This window comes from Phaenicophaeus curvirostris, chromosome 5, assembly GCF_032191515.1.
Source record: "Phaenicophaeus curvirostris isolate KB17595 chromosome 5, BPBGC_Pcur_1.0, whole genome shotgun sequence".
NCBI classification, from domain to species: domain Eukaryota; kingdom Metazoa; phylum Chordata; class Aves; order Cuculiformes; family Cuculidae; genus Phaenicophaeus; species Phaenicophaeus curvirostris.
The window spans coordinates 2,747,845-2,768,729 of NC_091396.1; the positions used below are offsets into that span (position 1 = coordinate 2,747,845).

Genomic DNA, 20,885 nt, shown 5'->3' on the forward strand with positions numbered 1-20,885 from the left:
AGCTCTGTTCCCTTTTTCTGGACAGGCTCCAGAAACTCAATGTCTTATTGCGAGGGGTCCAAAACTCAACACAAGATTCGAGGTGTGGCCTCACCAGTGCTGAGTGCAGGGGGACGATCCCTTCCTTACTCCTGCTTGCCACACCATTGCTGATAGAAGCCAAGATGATTTTGGCCTTCTTGGCCACCTGGGCCACTGCTGACTCACATTCATCCACTGTCAACCAGCACCCCCAGGTCCTTAAATGATTCTGGAGTATCTAATCTTTAAGCTAAGCAAGTTTCCTCCTTTATGCTAGCAGTCACAGAGAGTTAAATCCAAACCCTAGCAGTGACTCTGCCAGAGCTGGAATATGAAACCAAATCTCTGGGAAAACATAAGCCAAAGCCAGGATAGCCTAACTTGGAAAAAAACAACTTGAGCATGGCAACAGCAGGTCTCGGATAGAACACTTAACACTGGCATCTGGTAGAGCTTAGTTCATGTATTTTGATTTCTTTTGATCATGATGAGTTGTCTTACCCTCTGCACTGCAGGGAGGGACTGCGAACAGGCAAGATCATCTCTCATATGACAAGTACAGCAGAGGTTCCTACAACAAATGGAGCTTTTGGACTAATTTAACACAGAGGCTTTAGATCCAGGTTCAGATTTTGACCCCCCTCTGTGTGTATGGAGGTATTTTTAGAGAGAATCGTAGAATCACAGAATCACCAGGTTGGAAGAGACCCACCGGATCATCGAGTCCAACCATTCCCACCAAACACTAAACCATGTCCCTCAGCACCTCGTCCACCCTTGCCTTAAACACCTCCAGGGAAGGTGACTCAACCCCCTCCCTGGGCAGCCTCTGCCAGTGCCCAATGACCCTTTCTGTGAAGAATTTTTTCCTAATGTCCAGCCTAAATCTCCCCTGGCAGAGCTGGAGGCCATTCCCTCTCGTCCTGTCCCCTGTCACTTGGAAGAAGAGGCCAGCTCCCTCCTCTCCACAACCTCCTTTCAGGTAGTTGTAGAGAGCAATGAGGTCAGGCTGGATGGTGCTTTGAGCACCCTGAGCTTTAAGGTCCCATCCGACCCAAACCATTCTATGATTCTATGAATTCAGAACATATCTTCAGGATCTTGAGTTTGGAGCAGGACCTTATATTTGTTTCTCATGGGGACCAAGTAGGATTCTGGTTACACAGGATTTGAGGTGTTTAGGGAAACAATCTCTTCTTCCCTTTGCATACTGAGGAACATCAGGGAATGCAAAACTGATGTTAGAAATTAAAAGGAAAAGGAAAGATTAGGTAAGTCTGTACAAGCCTGTAGTTCTAGAACAAGGCTGGTGCAGTAAATACAGGCTTGTGCCTGCAGACCCAGGTTTTTGAATTCTCGGTAAAGTTTACTTGTCTCTAATGAGAGTGGATCCTCCCCAGTCCTCCTGATTGCCACCCTCCCTGCCCCCAAAACAGTTTTGGAAATGTGTGTAACTGCCTCAAGTGCAGGTAGCTTGGGATTGTGGCTGTTGTCACAAGATGCCTTTGCAGATACAAGGTCAGAACTTCTCTGTGTGAGATGTAATTCTATTTTATGATACATGTCCCTCTCTAAGAAGCTTCATTATTACTCAACAAGCAGCAGAGATGCTGCCTGTGAGAAATTCAAACACTCACAATAATTAAGGAGGGGGGAAGCCATAGGATGTGGGCAGGAATAGATTTTACTAAGCCATTTCCTCTCTGTCCTTGGCTACTTCTGGAATGAACTCCATAAGTAAGGCTCATTTCTCTCATAATTCATCTCTGAGCCGTCATGGTTTGCTGGTTAAGTAGGGAGAGAGAGATTTATGGGATTGAAATGCTGAAATATTGTGGCAAATAGGACTTTAGCAACGGGGATAAGTTGCCAAATAAATTCAGCTTGTGTATTTTTATGTTGTTTTCTGCTTTCGGTTCATCCAGCTACAAATGATCCAAGAAATGATATTTCTTTTTTGACAGCCTTGAGAAAGCTCGAGAATTGTGGACAACACACGGCTGGGATTTTCAGCGATCCTTTTTTGATTCTTGCAGTCTTGTCCCCTGATGTTTTGTCTGCATCACTTTCCAGTACTGGTGCATAGTGCCCCTAGAAACAAAAATATTTTGAACATATATATATATAGAGAGAGAGAGAGAGAGACATGCTGTCCCTACACACGCACGCACTCCTCTACATTAAGATCCAAACTCACTGTGTCCATGGCAGTTTCCCTTTTGATAAATATAAAAAGATAACCTTTCTTTTATCTTCTTCCTGCAGGGTATGACCCCACTAATGTACGCCTGTGCTGCTGGAGATGAAGCCATGGTCCAAATGCTTATAGATGCTGGTGCAAATTTAGATATACCAGTGAGTAATAAAGGACCCTCTCCCCATAATTATTCATCTGTAAACTAACAGGAGTCGTTATGAAATCTCTCCTAGCAACTGAAGGCTTCATTTCTGGAAGCTTCTGAGCAAGGCATTTCTTTCAGAAACCATTGCTTCGGGGATTTGGAAGGCAGATGAAAACCTTCAAAAGCTCTTGGAGCACTCAGTGGCTCCAATTATGTTTGGCATTGGCGAGGCTAATAGGCACGGTGGGGGTAAAGGGGCCTCCCTCCTAGAAAAGCTGCCACAAGGAGAAACCAATCAGCCCATTAAAAGGGCCCAGGGGACTGGACGGAGTGACTGGTGCTGGCAGCGTTCTCTAGGCTAGGCTGTCAGTCCCTGGGGTTGTCACTTACAAAGGAAAAAAGCTAGTTATGTGCAAGTCTGCAGATCACGGCAGAGAGACCCTGCAGCGGTTCATAACCACTGGGTTCTTTTTTTCCCAGGTTCCCAGTACGTCTCCACGATACCCTTCAGTCCATCCCGACAGCCGGCACTGGACTGCTCTTACCTTTGCTGTGTTACACGGGCACATCTCTGTGGTTCAGGTAAGCAGAGGAGATGCTGCATCCTCACTGCCAGCCTTCCCGGGCACGGGTCCAGCACAGGCTCCGCGTGCACCTGGAAGCCTTCTAAAAAACAAGGAAAACTCGCTTTTCTTGGGGAACCGTGAATTGATGACATCATTCTTAGCAAGGCCTCAAGTACTAAACACTTGTAAAAAAAAAAAATTCCTTATTTTCTTTGGTTTCACTCTTGGTTCAGGGCTTCTCACTTCCAGAACAAATGCTGCACGAGCATTTTGCTGGTATTAGGTAAACCAGTGCTTTGTGTGGAGTGGTTACAGGTAGACTGCTTGATTGGGATGCTTTCTGGCATTAGATGTTAATTGGTTTATACACTTATATGTGCAAAAATTAAGTGTATGCTGATTTCTGCTGTAATGGCAGCAAATGATCTGTAACGTCCTTTATAATTCTTGAGAACTGCATGAACAGGACTTAAGCTGTAGTGGGAGTTGAGCCTCTCGCATCCTTACTCCCCTTTTTCCAAGGAATTCACACGTGGGGCAGTGGAGTGGGGTAGAAACCTGGAAATCCTACCCAAACTTCACAGAGGAATTCAAAATTGATCATAGAAGAGAGTTGATAACTGGTAAATTTAATTTACCTTCTGCTCAAAGCGGTTAAAACAAAGATGTGAGCACGTGGAGGCGGCACACTCTCATTTCTTTGCTCGTGTATTCTTGGAAATAATCACAAAGATTAATTCTACCGAGCAAATTGCCAGGGCAGCCTTAATTTACATGTGAGATAAGAGGGTGATTCTCCCAGGAGATGCAGCCAAGTATATCAAAGCTCCTCTTGGGCTACATTACCCGCAAGGTTTGTTTCTTTGATTTTGGTTAAAATTTTTAATGGTTACATACATTTTTTTCATTTGGCAATTATTAAAAGGCTAAATGGCAGAAATTAGTATATAAAATTGCCTTTTCGTTAAGGTCTGTGATGTGATGCTTGCATGGAATAGAGAGAAACAAACCGGCCAGTGAACCCGCAGTCGAGCTCTGCAAAGAGGTTCATAATAAAAATGTGAATGTGTTGTGGTTTGTGCCAAGGTCATTGCTAACCGGGGATGACTGAAAGTGTTAAATTGTGAGAATGTTGTAGGACAGAGCCAGCTGGACTCTTCAGTCCAGTGCAGGCACGTGGGCAGGACTCATCCTCCCACTCTGCACCTGCACACGGAGCTCTGGGTGCCCTGATGCTCTCTGCCAGCCCTACGTGGCTGTGAAAGGTCCTCATCACCTTGTGACCTTCTCCCCTTCATCTGAGAGGGGGATAATTTCCCTTGCGAGCAGCTCAGCGCGTTCAATGAAAGCAGGTTCTGTGTGTGGCAAATGACTGCAGCTGCCAGGCTCCACAGGCTCCAAGAGACCAAGAGGTGTCTTTGGCCTCCAGGGCCAATTCTCTGGAGGAACCTCATTTCCTGCTCACAGCGTGAAACTAAATGAGACGGACTTCCTGCACTAAAGAGAAGGGCTGATTGCAGAGCTCTTTGGGAAATTACAATTGCAAAACGATGTTCATAAAGGAGAGTTTTAAAAAAGAAAAAAGGAGGTAGGTGCCGTTCCCCAGGCTGCCAGCTGAGCACCTTTCCAGCACAAACCCACTATTGACAGCACAGGGAAGCGAAAGAAAATAAGAAAGCTCTAAATTGACACTCACGTGGAGACTTTAGCCCTAGGCTGAACGAGGAAGCAAGAGTAATTTCCCTTGCCATGGATATTTTGCTTTAGTCTTTGAGACGATCCCTTGAACCTACTGGTTTTCCTTTCTAGCACACAACCTCTTCTGTTTTGTCTTTCTGAATTGCTCTTTTCTGAGCTCCTTGTCTTTCATGTGTCTCTTGCAGCTGCTCTTGGATGCTGGTGCCCATGTTGAAGGCTCTGCTGTTAACAGTGGAGAAGACAACTATGCCGAGACACCTCTCCAGCTGGCCTCCGCAGCAGGTAAGTCCAGCACAGCCACAGAGCACTGTGCCTTTTGTTACCACAGAGCAACCACCACAAATTCATGTGTGGTGTCTGTAAAATGACTTAGGAGTCACTTTGCATCGCGCTAGAAGGTACCAGGGGTCATTAGGGACCTATAGGAAAGCTGGGGAGGGGCTCTTTATCAGGGAGTGCAGGGATAGGATGAAGGGGAATGGTTTTAAGCTGAAAAAGGGGAGATTGAGATGAGAGATTAGGAAGAAATAATTTCCTGTGAGGGTGGTGAGGCCCTGGCACAGGTTGCCCAGAGAAGTCATGGATGCCCCATCCCTGTAGGTGTTCAAGGCCAGGTTGGATGGAGCTTGGAGCCCCTCATCCAGTGGGAGGTGTCTTTGTCCATGGCAGGGGTGGGACTGGATGAGCTTTAAGGTCCCATCCAACCCAAACCATTCTATGATTCTGTGACATTAGAGATGTCAAATGGGTTTGGCACAGCAAGTGGGCTAAGAAAAAGTCGGCTTTTTTTTTCATTTCTAAAACCCCAGTAGGAACTGGGTCTGCGTTGGCAGCAATTTAACAGCTGTTGTCATGTGGCAAGAGCCTAAGGGGCACAAAATGTGTCTCCTTTTGCAGCTAGTCCCAACGCTTCCCTCCTGCCAGCGGCCTCCATAGTAAAGTTGTCTGAAACAGCTCCTTTGCATAGGACAACGTCAAGAAACATAAACCAGCTACTGTCTAGTCTGGGCACGTCTTGGATCTAATTAACTTTCAGATGCAAAAATTAACAAGTTTATTTTTCTCTGGGCTGAATCGAAAGAAATTTGTTTTATTAATTTATTTAATACAAGTAAAATTCTGCATTTCTTCTACCTAACTGTCAGGAGAAGAGCTAGCATTCTGGGAACAAGTCTGTGCTAGCCCAGAAGTGCCTGTTGTTTTTCAACACTTTTCACCTCTAACTGGTTTTACTCTTTTCCCTTCACTTCTTTCTGCTTCATTTTTGCGTGTTGATGAAGATGAGCCTCTGATCTCTTATTTTACCTTATTGAAGGGATAAAAAGACCAGTCTCTTTCCTTCCCAGTGACAGACACTCCTTGTGTTGGGTCTTTTCCCACTGCTCAGCACTACATCTAATGGAAATGGTGGAAAGGAGACTGTGGTCTGCACCGATACCCTTGTCTAGTTAAACTGGTTGCATACATCTCTGCTAGGGTGTATTGAAAGCACCAGCTCGTTTTAATTCTCTCTTCATTCTACCTCTAACCAAATGTGCAGTATTAGGTAATTCAAGTGCCTTGTGCCTCAGTTTCTCTCTCTGAGGTGCTTGCAGGATGCTCTGAAAGCCTTAGTTGGTAGCATAAATGTTGCTGGTACAGTGTCTGTTACTGGCTGCATGTTAGGTGCTTTCAAAGAGGTAAAGGACATGGAATCATCATGATATTTCTGTCAATGTTTTCCTAGGAAACTACGAGTTGGTCAGCTTATTACTAAGCAGAGGTGCTGATCCGCTTCTGAGCATGTTGGAAGTCAACGGTATGTCCTCCTCGCTTCATGAAGATATGAATTGCTTCAGTCACTCAGCTGCGCACGGGCACAGGTAAAGTTCCATTTGTGTTCAGAACAGGGGTTTTGCCTGTAGTTACCACTGTAGCTATTCCTGTGTGATTTTCCATCACACATCTTGTACCCCAATCCTAGAAGACGTTGTTATGACTCTCTTGGTAGCAACCACGTTTTAGTGCAGCACAGTTTGGATTCTGAGCTTCCCCCCTTTTGAGCTTCTGGAGGAACTGAAAGAGCCTTTAAACTGGTCTCTTTTGCTCTCTGTTACATCCCTTTGAGAAAACATGATGCAAGACTTTCATTACTCAGCAACTATAACTTTGATCAAAGAAGGCATTATATTTTAGTCAGAAGCACAAAGTATAACAGAAAGATCTTTGTTTTTTTCTTATTCTCTCCCTTGCTGGTCCAGCTCTGTAGCACTAAAAGCGAATAGGAACTGGTTCTAGGCTGTACATGAGCAGAGTAAGTCCCACCTATATGGGGTCATGAGATTGTGGTTCATGTTCTGAGACAGAATCTAATCACATTAACGTGGCAAAAATAACCTGCGGTGGAATTTGGTTGATTGCATCTCTGGTTTTTGGATGGCTGATGAGATTGGTCATTAAAATCCTGAAAAGCCAGTCTGGGCTTTCCAGCCTTGTTTTCAGGGCAGTTAGTTAGAAATAAGAAAAAACAGAAAGAAATACTTACTACCTCATCCAGAAATTCTTCTGTTGCCAGAAAAAAAAAAATGCTAGTGTAACAAGGCAATTAAAACTGCCCATGCAGATGGGTTGTGAGCCGTGCTTTACAGTGGTGCCAAAACTGCACCTCCAGGTACATCGCACATCTGGATCCACCAGGGGAAAATATCCCAAGCTCAAATGAAGCCCGAACTCTGTTCCAGCTGTTATTTACAGTGGAGAAGTACACAGAGGCTGTTCTGTTCCCAATTTGGTTCCCCTCCCACCATCTTCTGCAACATCTGACTGTGCAAACTGTGAAATTTCAGGCTTATTCTCCAATCAGATAGGGCAGAAAAGCACAAAATTAACTTCTTTTTGGGACTGGTGCCTAGTGTGGGTGCAAGGAGAGCACCAGCTAGTGGCCAAGCAGCAGCACAGCCGAGGACTGGGGTGGGTGAGCTGGGATGGGGACTGTCTGGTGCAGCTGGCTCCAGCTGCCTGCAGGGACACCGGGGATGTGAGCTCTCTAAAAAGTGGCTGGACACAAACAAGAAAGCCTCTTTCTTGCAACTGCTGTGTGGAATTCCAAACCGAAAAGAAAGAAATTCTCCCTGGATTTAGCGATGCAGAACTACCAATTTTTTTTTTATGGTTTCTATTTACTGATGCAGGAAGCAAGTCTGACTAAAACAACGTAGCGGGGCTTGGAGAGGTCATTTGGGGAAACAGCAAGGGCTCGAACAGACGCTCTCTGTTAAACTCAGTCTTACTTCAGAGCTTAAAATGTTACCATGCTCAGGGCTGGCAGAAGGAAGAGGGCTTCTATGCCAAAGTACAGACCGCAATAAAAACCAGTTCACCCTCATCTTCTGAAATGTGCCCTTGCTGCTGCTAAGGCACAGAATATCCCGTGCTTTTGCCTCTGCTACCAGGGCATGTGGGATAGGGAAGGATGAGTGTTTTAAGTTGGGTTTGTTTAGCCTAGAGAAGAGAAGGCGCCGGGGAGACCTTAGAGCAGCTTCCAGGACTGAAAGGGGCTCCAGGAAAGCCAAGGAGGGACTTTTTATCGAGGAGTGTAGGGCTAGGACAGGCAGAATGGTTTTAAGCTGAAAAAGGGGAGATTGAGATGAGATCTTGGGAAGAAATGTTTTCCTGTGGGGTTGCCCAGAGCAGTGGTGGCTGCCCCATCCCTGGAGGGGTTCAAGGCCAGGTTGGATGGGGCTTGGAGCCCCTGATCCTGTGGGAGGTGTCACTGCTCATGGCAGGGGGGTCAGAACTGGGTGGGCTTTAAGATCACTTCCAAATCAAACCTTTCTATGATTCTATGAAAAGCTGTCTGTCTTTGGGAAGGAAATTATTATTTACAGAGCCAGATCCCTAAACCTAAATCATCATAGTCTGGTCCAAATTGTTGATACTTCATCAAACAGTAAGTGATATCTCTTCTTCCTCCTCAGAAATGTTCTGCGCAAGCTCTTGACCCAACCCCAGCAACTGAAGGGAGATGTCCTCTCGCTGGAGGAGATTTTAGCCGAGGGAGTGGAGAGTGACACCTCCAGCCAGGGCAGCTCCAGCGAGGGGCAAGTCCGGTTGTGTAAAACGAGAATGAAGGCTCTGCAGGAGGCCATGTATTACAGTGCTGAGCATGGCTACGTGGACATCACCATGGAGCTCCGGGCACTGGGTAAGGTGTTTTCTTTATTTTAAGCATTGTGCACATTAAAGGCGTGAAAAGCTTTTCCCTCTGCCCCTTTCACTTGGAGAAGAATCTGTTAAGCCCCACTGTAAAGCTATCCCAAGCTTATGGGAACCAGCTGTCTAACTTAAACAAATAAAAAGTGTTTAGAGCTCCTCAAAAGTTTTTTCAGATTCCCACTGATCTGGGATGTCACTCGCTTTTGGCCTGATCCTCTGTTCCCAAGTATCAAAAGCAAGGGGCAGGTCTTTTCAACAGATACCGACCCCTGAAATTCAGTGTTCAAGAGGCTGGTCTCAAAAACAAAGATAACATCAGAGATTAAATGGTTTAGCGTAAAAGAACAGATTTGATCTAAAAGTAGGAAAGAGAAGCTTTGAAGTGTGTGTGTCTTGACTGTTATAGGTAACCAGGAGGAAAGACCTCACACCATGTTTATGTAGGGTTACATATTCTTACAAGTTGAGTTCCAGTTTGTTTGGTAGCTCTGACTGATCGTGAAGCTAAATACACACCACAGAGTCTCTGGTCCTTTGCAATCAGCAGCAAGTTCCACCTCAATTCCTGGTACTGATCCTCTGCTGGTGTAGACAGGTCATGTAATCTGTCACTGACCCAGTTCAGTCATCTTTAATATCAAGACAAAAACGTATCTGCTGTTAGGATGTACGGAAAGCTCTATTTCAGTGCCACTAAGCATTAGCAGCAGGACCGTTTACTCACGACAAGTCACCATCTTTCACTGTCCTTTCTGCTGTGGTTGCAGGAGTCCCCTGGAAGCTTCACGTGTGGATCGAGTCACTACGGACAACCTTCTGTCAGTCTCGTTACTCAGTCGTACAGACCCTCTTACGGGAATTCGTCACCATTAAGGAAGAGGACTATAATGAAGAACTGGTTAATGAAGGCTTGCAGCTCATGTTTGATATCCTCAAAACCAGCAAAGTAATTATGAGTTTTGTAGCAGTGTCGAAATCAAGTGTATGTTTTTTGCTGTTGTACAAGGTAGCGCACAACAAAAATGAATGGATGCCTGCGCAAAGTCCCTAATGGGTCATGGTGTGAAAACAGCCCCAACAGAGTTTATCTAAATTCATATAAAAGTAGTCCACACAGAAGAAACATTAGTGTCAATAGGAGTGAAAGCTATTCTGTTGAAGTCCCATTAAGGAACTGGCTTTTGAAACCATGTGAGTGTGAGAGGGAAGAGTTAGCAATGCAGGTTCTCTCAACAGGATCTTCTAGGAATTTTCTGACCAATGCTTTTGTTAAGCGGTATTTTCCTTCTACCTTTCTCTTTTATTTAAAGGTTGCTTGTGATTGTTTTCTCCTTGCTTCTCAAGGTGTGTTTGGAATGGATTTGATCCATGGTGTATAGTTCAGCTGTCTCATTTTGCAGATAATTTCACTACCATGTTCTGCTGTACACAGCAGGTTTGAAAGTCGCTCAGTACAAAGCATGAATGATGATACCTGTTCCACCCTCCTTACAGAACGATTCCATCAATCAGCAGCTCGCATCCATTTTCACCCACTGCTACGGCAGCAGTCCCATACCCAGCATTCCTGAAATCCGAAAGACACTGCCGGCTCGGCTAGGTAAGATGCTCCCTTAAACAGCAACATTCTTCCAATTTTTTTATTTGTAAACCATCTACCATTTCAAAAAAATATTCCTTTTTGTTTTTCTTACCCCCTCACAGACCCTCACTTTCTAAACAATAAGGAAATGTCTGATGTAACTTTCTTAGTAGAAGGAAAGCTGTTTTATGCACACAAAGTCCTGCTGGTTACTGCATCCAACAGGTGAGTCGCTTTCCACAGGTGAGTGTTAACAGCAGGTTTGGCTTTTCAGTCTCTTGCACATGTGAGTGGCACTCGGTCCCTCACTGCAGTAGAGCAGCTAAGGATAAGGATCATAGACCATTATAATTCAGGTCTGTGGGACAAAAGAATAGTAGGAGAGTAAAGACAAGTTTTTCTATCCACTCCTACTATCTGTTAGGGATTTCCAAAGCTCTACTGACACAAACTAACTAGATTATACCTAAAAACCCGTGCAGTAGTTGGAGTGGACATAGCCAGCCATTCACTGCCTTTCCATTCCTGCTCTCGGAGTCCGCTAGCTCGAGCTACATTTGCTCCAGGATTCCTGGAAACCTCACCCCTGACCCGGCACAGTGGTAGTTATTAGTTTCTTTCTCGGTTATTGGCATAGTAACAACATTTTGCAACTGCTATAGGGTGGGGATGGATCAGACCCAAACAATTTCCAGGTTAAGCTGTCCCTGAAGTTCTAAACTAATGGCTATTAAATTGCAAACAAGAACAAAGAAGGGTCTTTATTTTCCCTCAGCTCAGGCTGTTTGTCAATAGTAATGAGTATGGAAAGCGCTAATACAGGAATCTATTAAAACTGTTCTCAGATTTAAGACGCTGATGACCAATAAAACCGAACACGACGGCCACGGTAGCAAGACTGTCGAAATCAGTGATATGAAATACAATATATTCAAGGTATGTAGCTTTACCTTTTCTTTATTCTTTTCATCTTCTCACATGTGTGGAAGCTAAGAGGGCCAAGGCTTAGTATCACAGATAATGTACAAGCTAAGATGGAGTTTCTTTTGACACACCAGAATTTCAAGAGTATCATCTGATCTTTGTCAAAACTTTTCAGCTAAGACCAACCTTAAAACGGAAACCTCCAGCCTGTCTTCTTATTTTCTCACTAGGCAGCTGACTCCTCCATAAAGCAGGAGACTTCAATCTTCTGCTGAAAGCAGTTTATACTTTTAAGACATTGTTTTCTTTTAAGGCAAAGTTCTCATGCTGTGCTAAGCAAAATGTAAACTCATTTACAGCAGCTGGACTGCCAGGCTGTGTATTAATTCAAATACAATGATCAGATATCAGTGGTGTCCCATGCAAGAAAGGCTCAAGATTGAGACTTGCACTTTGCTTTTATGATGTTTCAGTAGTTAATGGACCTAAGAGAAGTTCATTCACAATGGAGAACAAGTAGGTTACCTAACACACACCAAAGGAAGAAAACAAGGCAGTGAAATGTGATAGTTAAGTTATTCCAGCTTTCCAGATCTGCATTTTCAGTCAACAGGGAACTCTGAAGCACGGAAGATGTTGTGTAACTGTTTCATTACAGGGTTGGGGAATTTTCCTTTTTTTATAAGGAAGCAGAACAACAAAGCTTTGGTCAGCAGTGCTGTCATCTTGCTGCACAGAACGAAGCTGACCTTAAGAACGTCTTTGTTCTACTTGAAAGGGGCTCTACAAGTTTTATGTTGGATAGATGACATCCAAGTTCTGCAGCTCACGCCACAACTGAAAGAAAATGTAATTGAGGATATTGAAACAAACCTCCCTAAGAACATTTTTACATCACAAAGTTTCTAAAGATAAACTTTTGCTTCACTGGAGAGAGCAACAATTCAAAATTAATTAGAACAGTGAAGTAGGCCACGGAATTATAAACACTCTGGTGGTAAATAAAATCAGATGAGTTAAGGAGGTGATGGCATCACAGCAATCTCCATTGTGCACAGAGAATGCTGAGCCACCGGAGATCGATGTTCTGCTCAGGGCTCTCCTGGAAAGCAACTTTGCTCCCCTGTAATTCTGTTATACGAGTCAGACAAGTTTAAAAGTAGCATCTTAGGTTTTTTACCACTACTGTCAGAAAGGGTAAGCGCAGCATGCAATCCCCACACCTGCTTGTACAGCACCCATGACACCAGAACGAGTTCTCTTTCCACCGCCAAATCCAGTCGATCCTTAGATAAGGCGGCATGGGTTTAGCTAGGGGCGCGCACGCACAGATCAAAGAGCAGAAGCTGCCTCTCACTCTCCCTGCAAACAATTAGGCCTTTTCCTCTGGCCCTGACAGGGGGACGGGGAGTGCTGGTAGCTGATGAGAAGCACAGCAGGGGAGGTGAGTGGCTGGGAGGTCCTCCAGGCACACATGGTCCTGGCATGGCAGTGTCGGTGCTCCGGGGAGCTGGCAGCTCCGCGTGGGACCAGGCTGTGAGGCTTTACAAAAGGAGATCCAAGGAACCGTTTCACAAGGACATTCGTGTTGCTCAGAGACACGCTGGCACCCTTGGCCCAAAATCCTCAGCAGCGCCCTTTTCAGAGCCCTGAGGAAGAAAGGGGTGTTAGAAAGCAGCAGATGTGCAACGCTAGAAGAAAGCAGACAGCAGAGGCGAGAGCCACCACACCCCTCGATTCCTGTCCGCTCAGGAGGGGGAGCTCAGTCACTCAACAGCCTCTGGGGACTCCAGTGGTCACAGCTTCATGCCTGGCCTTCTTCCCATTTCAGATGCTGATGCAGTATTTATACTACGGAGGAACAGAATCTATGGAAATTCCCACCACTGATATCTTAGAGGTGAGAGCATTTTCTTCTAAGTCTTGCCAAGTGTGCTGGGGGAAAACCACAGCTTCAAAGGCAAAATCCAGGAGCGAAGAGCAAGCAAGCTTCCAATACAGGAATATATGTAACGCTTTGAAATGAGCTTAAAGTTTCAAAACACCATTGCTTAGAAATGAGAACTAGCAATTAATCATGGTTTATTATATCCATGGGATGCTGGGGGGAGCGGGGGGTGAGGGGCAGGAGAAGCAGGCTTGTGCTAAGAGGGGAAATCTGTCGCTTTGGCTAGGCATTGATGGCCTTTCTGCTCTTTCATGGGGACTTGGCCCTTAAAGCAGGGAGTTAGAGATTGTTCAGAGAGAAAATCATCAGGTTTGTGTGCCTGCTGCCTTCCCTTTCAAGGCTCATGATCTCAAATCGCCTCTCTCTTGTCCCGATAGCTGTTGTCGGCTGCCAGCCTGTTTCAACTGGATGGCCTCCAGAGACACTGTGAAATCCTCTGTGCCCAGACGATCAGCATGGACAACTCCGTTAACATCTATAAATATGCAAAGGTACACGCCAAACCGCCTTGTTTAAGAATCACAATGGAACAGCACACACACTTTCTGCAGTCTCGATTCGTAACTAAATACAACAGGCACCGAGCAGGTCCCTGCTATGCTGGGGACACAACCCCAACCACGAGCAAGATGATGTAGTCGAGTTCCAGTCTGTAAAATCCTACACAGCCCCAGAACGTTTTCTTGTCTAAAGCAATCACGTATGAAATTGATGGGAGATCCCTACAGAGCATGGAGAGGTGTCTCAGCAGGCTGATACAGCAACACCATCCAGCAAAGCCGAGGAGATTGAAATCCTCAGAGCAGCAGGGGCAATTGATCATAGCACGGCAACCAAGTAAACCCTTTCCTAGCACTCCTACTGCTAACACAGACTCTTTACAGCTCCAGGACTAGCATAAACTCTGTTGCGTGACACACATTTGTCTCTATGGCAAATAACCCACCTTAGCAATAAATTAATAGATAAATATTCTGCCATTTTGGAAGTTTACAGGGTCAGATCCCTTAAAAACAAGCAGAAAGACGACACAAAGGGCTGAAAATAACATGCATGTTTATAGTGTGGGTAGTGTAACACTGATCCTTTTCGATTCCCAACTCACAGCAGGCCATTTTTTTTCCTTGGAACTGGTTTCCTTCAGGACTTAAATTTTGACAGTGGGAGAGAGGGAGAAGGGAGCATTCCCTACTGGCCTTTAGCATTATTCTTTAAATTAATATTTGCACAAAGAGCACAGAAAGAGATGTGCGTGTGCAAAGTGCTTCTTAATACTGAACTCGAGTTCTTGAGTTTAATTTTTCTCCTGTTGCTGAGCTTCCCCCACTGGTTCTGAAAGCAAAGGGAACCGGATCACAGACAGAAATCCACCTAACGTTTTAGAAGCGCAGCCTCCCTGTTTTCCTGCATTCAGCTCCTTTATCTAGAAGTTAGGATCCCATCCTATGAACCGTATTCTCGTCGCTGTGAGCTCTGCGTGCCATCTGGCATTGCGGTGCTTTATCTTGTAGCACAAGCTAACCAGGTATCTCGGCTGCTCCATCAACCAGCTGCTCTGCTCCTTTAAGAGGAAGAGACCAGGGCGCAGGGCAGCAGCTCTGCCAACAGCAGGCCAGCAGGGGAAGGAATTAAAAAAGCTTGAATGCCTCCCTGCTTACACCTGTGCCTGCAAAAAAAATATCAGCCATCAGTAATTCTACTTTCAGTGCTTTTCCAGTGTTATTACTGTCCTGCTTCTGGCTTAGAAAACACTAAAGAGAAAAGCATGACAAGGGAGAAGAGCTCAGTGTGTCCTCGATGTACAGAAAAGGCTAATTGAGCTTCCTCTCTCCTGCAGATTCACAACGCGCCTGAACTGGCTTCTTTTTGTGAGGGCTTCTTCCTCAAACACATGAGCTCCCTTCTGGAACAGGACTCGTTCAAACAGCTGATCTACAGCAGGAACAGCAAAGTGCAAGGCCTGGACCCTCTGCGGGACTTGCAGACAGCCCTGGCCGGCCGCCTGCACTCCGTGTACGTCACCTCCAGGGTGTGAAGCAGGAACAAGGCAGGGGCAGGGAGCACTGGTTCAAACTGCACGGGGATGCATCGTCAGGCAACGCTGTGGCTTTTCCGTTTGCCTTCTGAATCTTGCCAAAAAGTCCCCTCCAAGAGCTAACCCCTAGGCAAGGGTGCTGTGCCTCGTCCCGCTGACGGAGGGGGAGCTGGCTTCTCTGCGCTGCTGCTGTCCCAGAAACACCGTCACGGCGCAAACAAGAACTGAGAATGCACAGGAAGAACCCGGACTGAAGAGAAGATCAATGCTGCCATTGAAACAAGCACAACACGAGGCTGTAGAGAAGTGAGGCAATTTACTTAGACCCAACACCTAATACGTAGTCTCCAGTGTCTGTCTCCACACACCGTGGCCACCACGTTCATACACATCGATGTTTGACTTGTGAAAAGGCCACACAGAAGGAGTTTTCCCATCCTGCAGACCACTGCCCATCCAGCGAGTCACCTGCTGAACAGAAAAGCTGGTGTGCACACACGCTGCTTCGCTACGGCAATAAACACCAGTGTCTCTTAAGTGGCAATGGACTCCAACATAAATTCTCCCCCTGAACTGTTTGCACCTTGAGAGAGAGATATCATAGATGTTCATGGCTGAGTAGAAGCTAATACTAACATCTACACTGAGTCACTCTTTAAACCTAACATGAAGAATCGAGCTGCTGGGGCAGGGAGGGGAAAACGGGGGGGTTGTATTATTTTTTAATACAGTTTCACTGTGCTCATTGTTAATTTGGATGCATTGGAGGGGGCCACGGAAGAAATCTGTCTATCCCTTCACTATAAAGGTTTGATAGTCCCAATCCCTTTCACCTTAAAAACCTGTTTCTGAGTGTTCTCTGTTGAGACCCGACACCATAAAATATGCTTTCTAACAGACTCAGGTATAGTAAGAGCTAGCACTATGCTGAAAAACTGCCCTGATAGCATAAATAGCAATAAAAGCCTCGCTAAGACCCTGAGGAACACATAGCTTGATGGTTTCTTCTCTCTCTGGAGCTGGTTGGAATCAGAAGCTCTGACCTCTGGTCTTCACTCCCTCACGGAATGATGTTTCCAGAGATACGCTACCTCAGCAGGGACTGGGCATAGTGAACACCAGACTGGTTCCTAAAGGTAGGCCGCGCACTGACCTTTAGGCCCCAGCACTTAAACAAGATGCCTCAACTCAAATGCCCACGATTCACATTTGTTCACAGCAGACAACACGTTTTTGGTCCAACAGGACTCATTCTAAGCCACCTTCTAGCTGACTTAGAGCTAAAAGGAGGCAGTTCACGCTCCAGTTTTGTGTCTGACGCGGTGTTTTTGTGTGCGTGTTTTTGTTTTAAATAATCCCAACCGTAGGAAGGCAGGTAGCTGTGTGAAAACACAGACCTTGCTCTCACCCACAGCTTTAAGGAAAGACCTTATTCCCCCTGATCTTGGTTAGCACCCACCAGAAGCAGTTGCCAAGATGCTTTCATTCACTACAGGGGGAGGGAAGAAGAGGAAGCCAGGTTTTCAGTGAACAACTGCTGCTGCTTAGGAATTCAACACTTAAATTGTAACCGAACACACTGGAAGAAGGAGGCTGAGCTGGGCCCGAGCTCCAAAGCAGGACACAGACATGGTTTAGGTAGGGGAAGGAGAACAAACTCCAGCATCTCCCAACAACTCCATCAAAATCTGACATCACCTTATTCCTAAAGGATTTATAGCAGAGGCAAACTGCACGCAGGGATAAGGATGATTAGTCCAGGCTCAGTAAAGCTGACAGACAAGTTAGTCCAGGCACACTCCGGTTTGTGCTTTAGGTACACATCCAGTTTCCAAGATCACCAGCTTCAATAACCCTATTTATTGTCTGAAAACCACACAGGGGTTTCGAAATTATCACTGGTCTGCCTGAAAAATACCACGAAAGGCTTTATCTTGGAAAGTATTTTCAAGTAGCTGCTCCAGCTATCTGTACAAATACGTAGATTCTCTTTTTGTTGCTGTAATATTACTTTGCTTTGTTATTTGTACATTAATGTTGTCATTCATGTAAATGTACCAGGATTTTATTAACAACGTAATTTTAAAATACACAGCTGCTGTTATTTATTCTGCTCTTCTGACAATGAGAAAAACCATATTTAAAGACAATTCTGTGGAAAAGGCTGTTGCGGTTTTAGCATCTTAAATTTGGATTTGGTGTATATATATATATATCTAATGTTATGTTTTAAAATGAGGGTTAAGAAGCATCCATTTCCCCTTCCTGGCTCAAATGGTTTTGAAAGTAATAAGTTGCATTTTCCCCAGCTGAAACTGGGGAACAGATAAACTGGGAAACAGCTGAACAGATAAAGCTGAGTTTATCTGCTTTCCATCAAAACCAGCAGACAGTAGCACCTGAAACATCCTAATTCTAGGATTCTTCTCTGCAGCAGAAGAGACAATGGGGGTTAAAGTAACTGTAAACCTGGAGGCATTCAAGCAGTCCTCAGCAATTAAACATCCAATTCCCTCCCAAATGCTAACAAATAAACTGTGAAGCAGGTAACATTTCCTTTCTGAGCCGCCTAGGATCCCAGCAGGCTGATTCACATCAGAGCAGAGCATTTAAGAACACGGACAGCCACACAAAGTCAGGCACACACCAGTGTAGGAAGCAAGGGTGTCGATTTATCTACCAAGCAAGTAATACAGGTTTAATTCTACTGTCAGAGCAATAATTTGACCCAGAAATATCACCCCCCCCACCTAAACTTACCCTGTAAATCTTGCAGACCCCTGGTGAGTTTGGGGATAAGGGCTGAACAGTAACTCTGAATTTTGTTCTGCCTCCACAGGACTTAAATACCTGCTCAGGGCACTAAGCACATTTCAGAGGAAACCATCAATACAGCCAGAAACTGTACTCGGCTGCCAAGAATCTTTCTGTAATTGTTTCTTTCCTTGAATTTCCCTCCACACCTGTAAACAATGGGAACTGTGCAGCATCTCTCTGGTGGAGCAAGGCTTGAAATCTAGTTCTGTAATAAATTACAGTCATGAGCATCTCTTAGAATTTGATTTACATCATCCACGAGGAACCTGTTGGGAATGATACAGGCTTTTCTCTTGCATTGTGCCCTTACACCAGCAGGCTTGGAAACCTGCTAATGCGAACACCAACTTGTTCTCAGGGATCACGGAATCCAAACACCCAAGTTTGGAGCACTTTTGCTCTAACAAGTAGGTCAAATAGAAATTTCTTCTGAAACTAATTGCATCCTGCCTCTGTTTTATACACTGCAGCCCTTGGAGCCCTAGAAAGTAGCAGAGCAGGGTTCGCTCAGCTTTGGAGAAGCACAAAACTTTGCTCGCCGCGATTATATCGTTTCACGGAGCGGAGAAAACGGCAAAGCTCACACATCTGTCGGGACATGCTCGACGACTCGCAGACTAAAATAAAAGCTCTTTGCTCTATAAGCAGCCTCTGCACAGCAGGCGAGCGCTGGCTAATGTGGCCCCGCTACCGACTGGCCCTTTGCCCTCACCAACTGCTGCCCAAGCCACCAGCCTTCCTGCACCTGCCGTAACGGAGGCAGCCAAGGAGCCACGGGGAAAAAAAGAGGAGAGTGGAGACTCCCTTGAGGAACAGGGGCAGCTAGCGGCTGTCGCCACTGCCTGTGACGGAGAGAGGACTCAAAAGCAAGATTTGCCTCCCCAAAGGGTGGGTTTGAGTAGAAGGGATCCATTAATCCACAGCAGAGAAAACAATATTGGACTTAACGCTATTCGCTCAAGCAAAAGTGAGGCAGGAAAGGTTTCCGTCATTCAGCACAGAAGGACACGGAGCTGTTAGAGCGAGTCCAGAGGAGGCCACAAAGATGATCTGAGGGCTGGAGCACCTCCCGTCCAAGGCCAGGCTGAGAGAGTTGAGGCTGTTCAGCCTGGAGAAGGCTCCAGGGAGACCTCAGAGCAGCTTCCAGGACTAGAAGTGGCTCCAGGAAAGCTGGGAAGGGGCTCTTGGTCAGGGAGTGCAGGGACAGGACAAAGGGGAACATTTTGGAGCTGAAAAGGGGAAGATTTTTATGTGACCTTAGGCAGAAATGTTTTCCTGTGGTGGTACGGAGGCACTATCACAGGTTGCCCAGAGCAGCAGTGGCTGCCCCATCCCTGGAGGTGTTCAAGGCCAGGTTGGATGGGGCTTAGAGCCCCTGATCCAGTGGAAAGTGTCCCTGCCCATGGCAGGGGGTTGGGCCTGGATGGGCTGTAAGGTAACTTCCAAATCAAACCATTCAATCATTCTAAGACAATGATAAAAAAAACACACCAGAGGAGGGAGAAAGGCCTTGCTAGCAGCAACACCCAGGCCCAGAGCTGGATTCAGGGCTGTCCGTTAACGTCCTGTTTGTAACCAGAAAACAAGCAGACCAGTTCACACCTGCCCGGCCACAGAACTACCCTTATTCACAGGGCAGTCAAAGCCCATTGATTCACATACTCACTCACTGGATGGACAGCTCATTGGAGTACAGGATTTAGAATTCACAGAATCACCAGGTTGGAAAAGACCCACTGGATCATCAAGTCCAACCATTCCTACCAAACACTAAACCTTGCCCCTCAGCAGCTCATCCACCCGTCCCTTAAACCCCTCCAGGGAAGGTGACTCAACCCCCTCCCTGGGCAGCCTCTGCCAGTGCCCAGTAACCCTTTCTGTGAAAAGTTTTTTCCTAATGTCCAGCCTGAGCCTCCCCTGGTGGAGCTTGAGGCCATTCCCTCTCGTCCTGTCCCCTGTCCCTTGGGAGAAGAGCCCAGCTCCCTCCTCTCCACAACCTCCTCTCAGGGAGTAGGAGAGAGCAATGAGGTCTCCCCTCAGCCTCCTCTTCTCCAGGGCATTGGATTTCACCCAATGCCCCTGTCTCCACCTCTAGCCCAGGCAGGAGAAGGCTCCTTAAGTCCCTCACCACCCCTCTCCATCCTCTGCCCTCAAGTCCCTACCAACAGAAAGCCGTTGTTAGAAAACACACACCACAAGGTGCATGTAGTGTCAGAGCTCTTATCAAAAGACAGGTTTGAGATTCAGAGATTGCATAGGGGAGGAAAAACCCAGCTGTGGAAGCAAAAAAGCTCCCAAGGCAGCGTCATGATGGCCAAATGGAAAAGACGTGCTTCTTCCTGCCCCTTCTACCCCCTTATCCAGGACCAGCGATCTTTCCAGAGAGCTCTCTTCTTCCTCACGCAGCTGTGGGAGGCAAGACCCCTCCTGCAAGTACAGCCACCTCGCAGCAGCGGGGAAGATCCTCAGCTTCACTGGTTTTGCTTCCTCCCCGATACCTCATAGAGGTCAGTTCACTCCAGCTGTCAAAATAGCTCACGGGTCTCCGAGCAAGCAGGATGATTCCACTGACAACTAGGTCACATCTACCCGCCACCTGCAGAGAGCTGCTCAGCTCGACGTGGCTTTCCAATTTCCCCCCAATTAGCCACAGCACTCCATCACTGCAGGCAAACAAGCACAGGAGAGCAGAGACCTGAGCAACGTGACAGATAGCAATCCAGGGAGCACTGAAAAGAAGCCATAAACTGACCTTGTA

The 20,885-nt window shown here is 46.1% G+C and overlaps 1 protein-coding gene across 1 annotated transcript in view; it reads left to right on the forward strand.

Annotated features, from left to right (window-relative positions):
* Window positions 1–17,406, forward strand: part of ABTB2 (ankyrin repeat and BTB domain containing 2) — a 150,014-nt gene extending 132,608 nt beyond the window's left edge. Inside the window, exons 6-17 of the mRNA XM_069857363.1 lie at window positions 2,287–2,376; window positions 2,844–2,945; window positions 4,813–4,909; window positions 6,354–6,489; window positions 8,584–8,810; window positions 9,589–9,767; window positions 10,316–10,421; window positions 10,526–10,628; window positions 11,249–11,339; window positions 13,159–13,227; window positions 13,653–13,766; window positions 15,113–17,406. Of these exons, the coding sequence (XP_069713464.1) occupies window positions 2,287–2,376; window positions 2,844–2,945; window positions 4,813–4,909; window positions 6,354–6,489; window positions 8,584–8,810; window positions 9,589–9,767; window positions 10,316–10,421; window positions 10,526–10,628; window positions 11,249–11,339; window positions 13,159–13,227; window positions 13,653–13,766; window positions 15,113–15,310 (1,512 nt within the window). The 3' untranslated portion in view covers window positions 15,311–17,406. The remainder of the gene's footprint in view (window positions 1–2,286; window positions 2,377–2,843; window positions 2,946–4,812; window positions 4,910–6,353; window positions 6,490–8,583; window positions 8,811–9,588; window positions 9,768–10,315; window positions 10,422–10,525; window positions 10,629–11,248; window positions 11,340–13,158; window positions 13,228–13,652; window positions 13,767–15,112) is intronic.
* Window positions 17,407–20,885: the final 3,479 nt, after the last annotated feature.